Raw genomic sequence first — 12,772 nt, 5'->3', positions numbered from 1 at the left:
CAGATACATGTTGGGAGTAAACAGTCAACATTTAGTGCAGTGGAGGTACAGATGATCATAAAATGAAAATGTGAAATATCACTTAACTGCAGTGTGAATTTAATTACCCAATTTATGAACACTCACAAACACTGCGGCTCTTGAACGCACCCATGTTTGCTCCGGAAGTGTTTCGTTTGGTATTGTGTGTTGTTGTTGTCAATGAAGTGAGCATGGACTCCGGTCTTGTCACAAGAAGAGGTCGGTTTAAACTTTATATTGACATATACAATTATTTTAGGTATTCATTAAAAATACACTCTTCATTATCGAGGGTATCGTGAGTCTAAGAACGGACGAAATGTGCACGTGGCGTCAGTTGTTGTCTGGTTCGTGCTAACTTTAGCCAAGTTAGCAGCTAGCTAACTAACGTTAGTGAACCGTCCACGCTCTTGGGAGTAAAGCACTGAACTCATCTGTCTGTCACGTGGACACATTTCAGTAATACATACTATATTTGTTTTCGGAGACTGTTTTGAACAGTTATATATACCGATAGAAGCTAGCTACTGATAGCGAACGTTAAAACAAGCCTGTATATGTGGATCGATACTTGAGATTGGTTTAATAAGAACACATAAGGAATTGAACCAGATGTAACCTATGGAATAGGGTGGTATCATTATTTATTTACACGAGTTGTTTTTCATCTGCAGGTTGATTTTAAGCTGCTCATGATGAACTTTGACGACGCTGGGATGGGTGAGTACCCATCCAGCCTTCACGGGACTCTGGAGGCGGTGATGGAGCCCTCCATGGACCCCCACCTCAACCCCAGTTTACTGCAGGGGGTGGAGCTCGACCCAGAGGGACTAGCCGTGTCCGTCCCCGATGATGTGCACCTCATGGAAGGGATGTTTTCTGAACTACACAGTGCCGTTTCAGAAGTTGGCATCCCAGTCACAGCAACACATTTTGATCTACAGGAGGAAATGCTCTGGATGGGAAACCACAGAGTAAGATGATGTTGTGATTATGATGGAAAATAGTGGCCAAGTACACCCTGCACAGTCTGCCTTCAGTGTAATGTCATTTCATCAGATTTCTTTAATCATTCTCTTTAGGGTCACGTAACCTCATTCTTTGGACCGACAATGGGTCGCCATTCTTCTTTCCAAGCGCATGCGTCAGACGACATCCGACACATTCACAGTTTGGAAACAGGCGTCCTGTTCCTTTCGAAGTGTAACCTCAAATGCCACTCTCGTGGGGGCCTTGTTATGTTCGATTACCCGTAAGTGTCACAAAGTATTGACAGGGACGACTGCTCTTGTGCTCAGATAGTTTGTTGACAAACTGCAGTCGCACAATATTGTATTTGCTCACATCATTAATTATTGCATATGTGTACATTCCAGATTGGATGAAGGAGCTGATATGCACAGTCTCCTCATGACTGATAACAACACTGTGCTCATGGGTGGATTGCAAAACTACGCAGTTGAACTTGACTTGAATACGGTTCAAGAAACCCAAAAGGTGAGCGATTATCAATACCCACAACAATCTATGCATACAGCACTGGACCACATGGTAAAATGTGTCACGATAGATCAGGGCTATGCAACTAAAATTCAGCGAGGTCCAGTTGAAGAGAATTTCCTGATGCAAAGGTCTGGAACATCACAATAATGTCAAATGTGCCCCTATAATTTTGTGCCATATGTATTGAAGTAGTCAACAGTTGTATTAAAGTCTGTATGATCGTCAAATTAAATAAAGAACCACATTTATTATTACAGATTTACAGTTTAACTGGATTAATTCTAAATAATACGTACTCTAATAACAAATACAGTATATTCTCTTATTTAAAGGCTGCATTTAAAACTGAAAAGCTTTGGAAAAATGTGACTTAAAATAAAGTATTTAATTTTAGAAACAATAATTGAACTGACTAGTCCTGCTGCTTTAATTCAGCTGATTTGGCATCAAGCAATGTCAATCAAAAGGAGCCAAGATATTATATTACTTTATATATATAATAATAAAAGACTCAGTCCATATTTGGTTAAAGGCTCGGGTTAAGCTGTCCACATTTCTCTTTTTGGAGCGCCTAATTAAATCACTTCTTTGACTCGTACCTTTCCCAACTATCAGGTCGCTCTCCTGTCACTCCTGTGTGTGTGAATATGGCACTCATGTCGAGGGCAACGATTATCAAAATACACATATTTGATTGCCTGAGTAGGATCACGTGAGATGAGTTACAACGCGTGTTATTGGTTGGTGTGTTTATTATTAATTCTGGACCCTAGACCGGACCGTGGTCTGCGTGTTAGTGACCCCTGCTATAGATCAAATAACATATAAGCAAGTGATTGACTGTTTATTTTCTTGACCTGTGTTCTTGTCAGTTCTCTGTTGATGTGCCTGGAGTGGCAATAATGCGCCAAACTGGTCGTTTCTTCTACTGTGGACACACTTCTGGCAAGGTAAGATTGACTTGATCAAATCCGTTTGTGAAAGATTATTTTTCTGACCTACACAACACTCCCATTCACTCTCTGCTTATAAACAGATCACCCTTCGGGATTTGCGTAGCTTCAAAACGGAGCACGAGTTTGATGCATTCTCCGGCAGCCTTTCAGACTTTGACGTTCATGGAAACCTTCTGGCTGCGTGCGGATTCTCCAGCCGAGGAATGAATGGGTTGGCATGCGACCGATTCCTCATGGTGTATGACCTCCGTATGATGCGAGCAGTAACGCCACTTCAGGTGCATGTGGACCCCCTGTTCTTGCGCTTCATTCCGACCTACACGTCACGCCTGGCGATCATCTCACAGACAGGTATCAGCCGGGGAATGTGGGGTCATCCTCATAAAACTTTTCTCTCGTCAACTGTTTCCCAAACCTTTTTCTGGGAACTGACTTTTTGAAAATGACAAACCATCTGAAGCCAATTCACAACAGGCTTTATCTATCAATCGAGAGAAAAGCACATTTGTGTGTCAAGCCTGACTATTTTACTTGCCATTTCTGCATCCCCTTATATAATCTTGAATAGGTAAATCAGCCACTTCCAAGATGTATACATTTGATAAATTACAACTTTATTTTATGTATGTTATAATACAAAAAATATTTATGAATGAGACCAAATACATTATTTTGGATGAAGTTAACAGGCTCTTGTTTGTTCTTCTCATCAGTAAAACAAACAGCATTTATGCTTGCTTTGCATTTTAGCTGCAGCGTTATGAGAAGGCTACAATTGTCCGAACATTTACAACATTTAGACTCCTCCATGTGGCTAAAATGTGTACTGCACTCTTCTGCTGTAGTTTGTTTGTTTGTCGACCTTTTTCTAAATAGTGTTACCTAAGAAGGATTATCCAGGCTACATCTACCAGTATTTAGCTCATTGAGTGAACATTTTTCCTCAGCTTGAGAATAATGTTCCACCTCCTGTTTCTTTGTCCAGGTCAATGCCAGTTCTGTGAGCCCACTGGTCTGGCCAATATGGCGGATATTTTTCATGTCAACACCGGGGGCCAGCTGCTCATGAGTTTTGACGTATCGTCCAGCAAACAAGCCTTGGCCTTCGGGGACTCTGGGGGATGTGTGCACCTGTGGTCTGATGCTCCAGAGGTTTCATTTAATGACTACTCCCGGGAGACAGAGTTTGCTCTGCCTTGCCTTGTTGACACGCTGCCTCAGTTGGACTGGAACCACGATCTGCTGCCCCTCTCGATTATCCCCACGCCGCTGACCAGCACAGAGCATCTGCTGTCGGACTGGTCCCCAGCAAAGGCTACACCCAGCCCAAGGTAACAGTCACAAGTACCGTGTCTTTACCCCAGCTGTAAAGTAATAACCGGTAATGGCAACAACATTAACATTATTCCTCTGCACAATAGAGATATTGTTGTCCACAAACCTTTTCAAACAAGTACAATTATTGCGGCAGAACATTTTTCCCAGCAAATACACCATTTACTCCCAGCTGTTTCAGGAAATACATTTATTCTCTGTTAAAAAGGTTACCAATATTTGCGAGTAGCTTTTTAAAGATTCATGTCTTCAGTGGAAACCATCAACTTGGGACTGAGTGCCACATACAAGACAAGGAAGTTGGAAAGTACTGAAACGGATGAACGTAATGTGGATTTTGTTTTTCCATGGGATTTGTTGACAATAGCAGAAATAAACAACTTCACTAGTTTTATTAAAATATGAAATATAATTTTACTGCCGACCGTCACCGTTAGGAACTTATTCCTTCCCCTTTTCTGCAGTGTGCATTCTCCTGAAGTGATGTCAGTGTTCCTTTGTGTCAGTGAGTCACATATGAAACAATGTGAAACACTATTTGAGCGGCCAGACTGAGACGCATCACATATTACATCACCAATTAATGGGTTATAAAATCTCGGATTAAAAAAATAATTCGTTTTTGGCAAATATGACAAAAATGTGAATGTTACGATATTAACATTACAAATTAGTCTCAAAGTGTCTCATTACTCAGTGCAGTCATATGGTACTCGTTCTTTTAGTATTAAAAGAAAAAGCTAGCAGTGTTGCATCATTTGCCTAGTGTTTCTTGTTTTTTGCTGAAATACTCCCATTTATTAAAGGATACTTTCCTTACTTTACAATTACATTAAAGTTAAATTAAAATAAAGGCGATAGCCTTTGGCTTTATTAATACATTTACAATTATATTAGTCTTTGATTTGAATTACAGTGTAATTTTCTTTTCACTTGAAACTTGAAATTGCTTCAAATTAATGAAACATACAATTAATTAGTGAACTTTGGCTTGGATGACAACAGACTAATTGCCCATGACCCGTAAACTGTGTTCTCGTACATCAGAGAAAATTCAAAAAGTAAGAATCCATCTCCGATATCACTCGTTATGAATACATCCTTTTGTTCTTCCCAACAGACGAGCTCCTCCCGTAGACCCAGAAATCCTGCGTGCCATGAAAACTGTTGGGTTCATTGGCTATGCAGCAAATCCTCGTACCCGCCCTCGGAACCAGGCATGTCAAAAACACACAAAGTAGCCTTTCATTGTTTTAAAGTCGTCAAAATGCAACAAAACCCATTATGTGAACAACCTTAGTATTGTGTCATTTCACTATATTCAGGTTTAGAAAACAACATCTTTTTACTGTGTTCAGTGTCACATTCATATATATATATTTCAATGATCTAACATTTATATCCTGTCTTATTTCAGGTTCCTTACCAAATTAAAGATGTGGAGCTTGATTATGAAAATTACAACCAGATCCCTGAATCACCACTTGGACGTGATGAAGAGCCACACCTTTACATGGTGCCCAAAAAGTACAGAAAGGTTGGATTCAGCATTTTATCATGGTTTTCATGTAAAAGGGCTGTTAAAAAAAAAAAAAAAAATCCTCTCTGCTGTGTATAAAAATATGTTTGATTTGTGTGTTGGATCAGGTCACAATTAAATACTCTAAACTTGGACTGGAAGACTTTGACTTCAAACATTACAACAGAACCTTGTTTGCTGGTCTGGAGCCTCACATCCCCAATGCCTACTGCAACTGCATGATCCAGGTAAGAAACTAGGAAGGTTTCTAGTGAATGTTGGTTTTGTTTTTGAGAGATTCTTTAAAAGTTGTTGTTTTCTTTGACCTCAGTTGTTGTTCTCCTGTCTCTGTGTTGGTCCGTTAGGTGCTATATTTCCTGGAGCCAATCCGGAATCTAGTGCAAAATCATTTGTGCCAGAAGGAGTTTTGTTTGGCCTGTGAGCTTGGCTTCCTCTTCCACATGTTGGACTTGTCACGAGGAGATCCATGTCAGGTAGCTGTTTGTTCATGTTCCTCTAAACATACGAGATACGTTTATTGTATCGTGTAGATTTCCTAATCCGACCTCTGCAACTCCTCAAGGCCAGTAACTTCCTCCGAGCGTTTCGTACCATCCCAGAAGCCTCAGCGCTGGGTCTAATCCTCGCGGACTCAGACGAGCAAACGGGGAAGGCCAGACTCGGTCGCTTAATCCAGAGTTGGAATCGCTTCATCCTCACTCAGCTCCACCAGGAGACGCAGGAGCAGGAGGGCCCACAGGCCTACAGGGGAGCCAGCAGCAGGTCAGAGCAGCCCACAGAAATACAAAACAGAGTCCGCAGGTATTCTCGGTACAGTTTAGAGAAGGTGTGAAGATGATCACTGATGTGTCTGACGCATTTATGCAGTTCTCTGGGTTCTTCTGGTGAGTCCGCCATCGGAAAACTATTCGGATGTGAAGTTGAGAACAGCAGCCTGTGTCGCTGTGGCAAGGAGACGGTCCGCTCCTCCCTCTCGCTGCTGTTCACCATGCACTACCCGGAACAGAATTCTCAAGGTGAGTTCAGCATACTCTTTCACTGTTTATAGGTCGACTAGTGCCACTATCATGTTCTTCAAGCTTGGCTCTGAAAGACAAGTGTATGGATAATCTGTGGCCAATTAAAAGTAAAAAATAGTAGTTAACTGTTGAAAATGTACTCCTCTCACTTTGACTCGACAGAAAAAACAATAAAAGAATACGACTTTGCTGGGATCTTGAAGAAAAGCATCTGTCTGGAGCAGAGCACCCAGGCGTGGTGTGAAAACTGTGAGAAGTATCAACCCACAGTGAGTTACAGCTCCCATTTAGGCACATCATATTTATACTGTTGTCGTCTTCTTTGCGTCACGATTGTTTCTGTGTGCCACTTTAGGTGCAGACACGCAACATTAGATGTCTCCCAGATGTTCTGGCCATCAACTGTGAGGTAAACAGTGCTAAAGAGGCTGAATTCTGGAAGGTTCAGGCCGAGGTAAATGACACAAATTTTGGTTTTATTTCCATCCCGACTTTTTCAAACACACGTTATATAATTCATAACATAGTTGTCGGTAGATAAATACATTACGTAACTGGTTTGTTTTTCTCCACAGTATGCCTTCAATAAGGCCATGCAGAAAGAAAAAATGGAACCTGCCAAAACTAAAGACCCCCCCCCGCCTATGCCCACCGAGTGGTGCTTGGAGTAAGATCTCTTTTGACATATTATAATTATTAGTTTTGCATCGTTATTATTTCTGTTGTCAATTCATGGTTTTGATTAATGATAGAATGAACGGTTTCATCTATAAAACATCAGAAAGAATATAGTTGTTTTGCCCATCGCAATTTCCCCAGAAGTCTTTAAATAGCTTGAGTCCAAAATGATATAAAAGAGAGAGGAGCAGCCAATCTTACATTTGAAAAGCTCACATGTTTGTCAAAAATGATTTGGACAATTAATACTCAATTTTGTTTTCATGAATTGATTTATTGACTTTATTGGCACTTTACCTCCCATGCAGCGGGGAGGGCACTTGCAATATGGATGGTATCACATTTGACCCGAAAGCGGAGGATCTGCGACACGTCTGGATCCCGCCGTCGCTCAAGATGTCCATCAGCAAAAGTCAGGGACTGGAGATCGGCAGCTGGCCGGAAGGAGAGGAGGTGAAGGAGAAGGGTCTTCATTAAACACAGATTTTGAATCTTGGATTGAGCTTGTGTGTAAAGATTTACATGTAACTAACAAGTTGTTACATGGTCTCCTAACAGTTAAGTACTGAGGAAGAGGAGGAAGGCGCTTCGGTCTACGACTTGGTGGTCACGGTGCCTCACATCCTGGATGCTCGCACAGGTGGAAATTTGGTTGCACACATCAAAGTAGGAGAGACCTACCATCAAAGAAAAGAGGTGAGAAAATAGTCAAACAGAGAACGGCTCCTGCAATGTTCAGAGAAAGTGACGTTGAGGTTCTACTCGGCCTGTTTCAGGGAGTCACACATCAGCAGTGGTACCTCTTCAACGATTTCTTGATTGAGCCAATTGACAAGGTGAATATTTGATTTAATTTATTCTAATGAGACGACATGTTTCCAGTCGTGTTAAAGTATTATGTTGTTTTTTGTCAAAGACTGAAGCTGCCCAGTTTGATGTGAGCTGGAAAGTGCCAGGCATCCTGTATTATGCCAAGAGGAACTACCACACCAAATACGACCTCCGCAGTAAGTTTTAGGACAACAAATCTGGTGAATTTACTTTTTCATTCATTTATTCGCTCATGCTTTGAGGTTTGTCTCCAGTTAAAAATCCCATAGACGCCAGCGTGCTGCTGACGGAGGCCTCGTTGGCTCGGAAGCAGAGGAAGAGTCACGCCACTTTCATCCCCCTCATGGTCAGCGAGATGCCGCAGGCTGGTGAATTGGTGGGGTTGGACGCCGAGTTTGTCACCCTCAACCAGGTGTGTCTGGGTTCTAATGCCACTGTTTGTTTACCAGAAACCAGGTTACACGGGTTACTCAGATAGAACATGGTTCCTGTCAAGCTGTGGATAATTAATGAATCATTTAGATGTCTTTGATTGTGTTTCTCAAATATATATATGTCAGGAGGTGAATCAGACATGAACATACTAGTTTAATAAAAGACAAATATTGTCCTGATATATTGTGAAACACAAGATAAGTCTTACGAGGTTTAGCTCAATGGAAACGATGCGTAGAGTATTATTATTATTTGTGTAATCTAACTATTTCCATATTGAACAGTGTGATGACACTCATACTAATACTGTTTGTTATTGTCAAGTAATCTTCATGTGGTAAGACACCTTGAAGAAACATCATGTCTGTGTGTTTGCAGGAAGAGGCCGAGCTTCGCAGTGACGGCACCAAGTCGACCATCAAGCCCAGTCAGATGTCTGTGGCCAGGATCACCTGTGTGAGGGGTCAGGGCCCCAACGAGGGCGTTCCCTTCATTGATGACTACATATCCACTCAGGAGCAGGTGAGTGTCAAACAGCGGTGGAGGGGGAACATCCATTAACGTAACCGCAGTGTTGAATGTCATAGAAACATGATGCACCGGACAAATAAACTATTACCCAGGGATGACCCTCCCGATCACGATCCCTGTTACAAGTTCATTCAAGAAGAAGACTGCAGATCAAGAGATTCTGGAAAGTTGAGCTTTTCATTAACAGAGGTTGAACTGTTTTATTTTGTTTACTTTTCAATTCCTGCTGCCCAAAAAGTAAGCGTCACAGAAATTGTCCTGATCTTTAATTGTGCTTAAATATTGATGATTGATCACTCGTCCCTTGTTAGACAAGCAGCTAAACTGAGTACTGTCTTCTAACTTGATAGGAAAAACCGTGTTTATTAGTTGTGATGAAAGCTGCAAGGTCAAACATGAAGTGCTTTTTATAACTTGTGAAGTAGCCACTCTTGCTATAGACCCCTAACACTTCTGAATGGCTCTTCTTCCAGGTGGTCGACTATTTGACACAATATTCCGGCATCAAACCAGGAGACCTGGATGCAAAGATTTCTTCAAAGCATTTGACGACACTGAAGTCCACTTACTTAAAGCTGCGCTTCCTCATTGACACAGGAGTTCGTTTTGTTGGTCACGGTTTACCCAAGGACTTCCGGGTTATTAATTTACTGGTATGTTATTGCACACACTTAGTCTGGTAGTGCATACATAAAATGATGAAACACAGGTTACTTACGTCTGTTTATTTGCTGTTTTTAAGGTTCTGAAAGACCAAGTCGTCGACACCGTCTACCTGTTCCATTTACCCCGCAAAAGGATGATTTCGCTGAGATTTCTCGCCTGGTACTTTCTAGGTAAGTTAAGATGCCTATGATCGGTATTCTGACATATTTAACAGATCACACGTTTACATGTAATGTGGAAGAGTTGGCTCGTAATGACAAATCAGAGAATGATCACCCAACTACAGTTCCTTCAACTTTATGGAGCTTTGAAGCATCTTTCAGATCATCGTTTAGTTTTTCTGCGCGACAACTTCCCCGTTCCATTTCATTCCTGCTGCACGGAGAGTTGGTTTGATTCAGCTGGTGAACATAGTGGAGCATTTAATTCAATTCAGTTTATTTGTATAGCCCAATTTCACAAATTACAAATTTGTTTCGGAGTGCTTTACAATCTGTACACATAGACATCCGAGTCCCAAAACCTGACATCGGACCAGGAAAAACTCCCAAATAACCCTTCAGGGGGGAAAAGGGAAGAAACCTGCAGGAGAGCAACAGAGGAGGATCCCTCTCCAGGATGGACAGGTGCAATAGATGTAATGTGTACAGAAGGACAGATTTAGAGTTAAAATACATTCAATGAATATGACAGAGTGTATGAATAGTTCATAATAGGCATTTAGCAGCTAAAGAGTTGGTAGAGACCAAAAACCCAGCTGCATCCATAGAAAGACATGTGACTCCCAATAAATACTAATATTAGAATGTCGTAGTGTGTTGTTTTGTTTTGAGTTTGTTTCTGCTGTCGCAAAGCGATCAAGAAAATCTGTTGTTGGATCATTTTTTATGGCGAAAACAAAAAAGTGACGGCAGCACAGAGGCAGGGCCGGCGCAAATGAACACACGCACGACTGCTCCCAATGATGAATTGATCTAATGTTTCTGATCTCAAGGTAGCTTCAACATCAGCTGGTCAAATGCAGTTAAGATAAGAGGATACTGTATTGTTGTACTGCATGGTAGCTAAGTTCCAGTGCAAAGAAAGAGAGACTTTAACAAGCAGACAGACACGATAAACAATAAACAGAAACAATAGTTACAGTGAAATGTATAACATGCACGATATGAGCTTTGTAAACTGATGCGTCATTGTTGAGATGCAGCCTGAATGTCCTTATCTCTCTTTGCTCCTAGAACTCAACATCCAGGGAGAAACCCACGACAGCATTGAGGATGCGCGCACCGCTCTGCAGCTGTACAGGAAGCACCTGGAGCTGAGTCGCATCGGGGGGAGCGACGAAGTGAGGAAGGTCCTGAAGGGACTCTACGAAAAAGGTCGCCAGCTGGACTGGAAAGTCCCGGAAACGGAAACAGGAGATGGTCATGGTAGCCCAAAAAGTATGACGCAACACTGAATCAAATGCTGATGTTAATGATGTAATAAGGAGTTCATGAGAAACTTCTGAGTGAATTAAAATCACTCTCCTTCCTTCAAGCTGCACCGTGACATTCGTCCCTCTGGAGAGTTTTGATTGACATCTGCTAGTTCAGTTAGTGCCATATTTTGTACTCTTTTTGCATTGCGTACATTGTACATGAAGGTCTCTGTTGCCTGTGCAGTCCACTCCAGCGAGGCGACGAAGCAGTTTTAATCATGTCAACATTTTTACTTTGTGTCCTGGAACAGTTTTTGGAAAAAGGACATTTGTATTGTATGTTTTTGCCCTTTTAAAAAAAAACAGAATACAACTTGCTTTTTTTGGTGCATGTAAATAAATAAACGTATGCGCACGAGAAGATGCGTTGTTTCATAGTGGAAAATACATTTTACAATAACATGTTATTTCTGAGAAGTCTATTCAAATTCAACAGTTAATTTGATTTGTCTGCTTTGCTGTAGCGCCGTCCTCAAGCTAAGACATTCTTAGTCACCTAACACTCATAACAAACTGCTGACTAATTGGTGAAGATCAATTAGGATCTCCTACGAACGATCATAGTCGAATTCCCCTCCTGGATCTTTCCGTTTGCAGCCACATCCTCAACACGACCTTCTGTCGACATCGGTTTGTTGCAACCTAAATAAATCTAAACAAATTATTATCAAGGGAAACAGTCCGATGTTTTGAAATAACCCTACAGCAGTGAAACGCCACAACGGAGGGAAATATTGTACTATTTACTCCACTACATTTGAGTTAGTTACTTTTCACTCAACTGTAAATAGAGTAAAATGATGCTCATACGTCTCAATTAGACAAGGTATTTTATGATAATTATAGGTTAGGCCGATGGAGACATTTTTGTAGTATTTTAACTTTTGATACTTTTTTCCCTTTAGAATTATAAACGAAGGACTTTTACTTCAGAGTACAAGTAAACATAAAACATAAAATTGTTTTAGTTAGTTACTTCAGGAAGAGATCTTAAGGAAGAGATGACTAAGGCCATCCTCCACCGAACCTCTCAAATCACATTTGAACATTCTCTTGAGTGAAGCTGCCCTCTGCTGGCTGTGTCGCTGTAAAAGAGTGAATGACTGAAGTGTTTGCATTGTCGGAAGACTAGAAAAGCACAAGTCCATTTACCTAAAAAGTCATAGTATTGTATGTTCTAAAATAAACAACATACTATAGTAAATATAAAAAATGAGTAAAGTGTCAATTTCACAAAAGTTTAATATGCCATAAAAACTGATCCCCCATAATATCATTTGCCAAAAGTCAATCAACACCATACTATAGTATGTCAAAGTTGTCTAGTAAGTCATAAACAATATTAAGACAATAGGTGGTCATAATGTAATTCTATAGTATGTGATAGAAATCATGAGTTAGTAAAGTATGTGATAAAAACAGTTGATTCTGTCAGGACATGGGTAATGGTATCATTTATACCATATTATGTAAAAGTGATGTAGGTCATGAAAAGACATACAAAAGTTATAGGTCATAAAATGTCACGAGTATAGTGTGTAAAAAGATAAAAATAGAATTATAGTTCCATGCAAATCATTAAAAGGTCAGTCCAGTATTAAAAAAATAAAAATCCTTAAAGTATATCATAAAAGGTCATCGTATAGTATGTCTTAAGAAGTCAATATGGTATTTAAGTCACAAAAACATAGTATATTATGTCCTGATAAACATTGAAGTCATTATCTAGTTTGTCTCAAGGAAATCTCAAAATGATATCCTTATATAGTACATCATAAAA

The 12,772-nt window shown here is 40.5% G+C and overlaps 1 protein-coding gene across 1 annotated transcript; it reads left to right on the top strand.

Moving 5' to 3' along the window:
• Window positions 1-202: 202 nt before the first annotated feature.
• Window positions 203-11,353, top strand: pan2 (poly(A) specific ribonuclease subunit PAN2). Its single transcript, XM_056422155.1, has 25 exons — window positions 203-240; window positions 696-995; window positions 1,104-1,273; window positions 1,398-1,518; window positions 2,397-2,474; window positions 2,561-2,831; window positions 3,466-3,811; window positions 4,936-5,032; window positions 5,233-5,352; window positions 5,463-5,582; window positions 5,700-5,828; window positions 5,918-6,117; window positions 6,223-6,371; window positions 6,537-6,643; window positions 6,730-6,828; window positions 6,950-7,041; window positions 7,361-7,505; window positions 7,611-7,748; window positions 7,829-7,888; window positions 7,969-8,059; window positions 8,138-8,295; window positions 8,697-8,840; window positions 9,323-9,502; window positions 9,592-9,685; window positions 10,751-11,353. Exons 2-25 carry the CDS (start codon window positions 714-716, stop codon window positions 10,969-10,971), a joined length of 3,612 nt encoding a protein of 1,203 aa, XP_056278130.1. The 5' UTR covers window positions 203-240; window positions 696-713; the 3' UTR covers window positions 10,972-11,353.
• Window positions 11,354-12,772: the final 1,419 nt, after the last annotated feature.

This window comes from Pseudoliparis swirei, chromosome 9 (genome assembly GCF_029220125.1).
Source record: "Pseudoliparis swirei isolate HS2019 ecotype Mariana Trench chromosome 9, NWPU_hadal_v1, whole genome shotgun sequence".
In the NCBI taxonomy this organism is placed as follows: domain Eukaryota; kingdom Metazoa; phylum Chordata; class Actinopteri; order Perciformes; family Liparidae; genus Pseudoliparis; species Pseudoliparis swirei.
The sequence above is the reverse complement of the archived record's forward strand: the minus strand, read 5'-3'. Positions and strand labels throughout refer to the sequence as shown.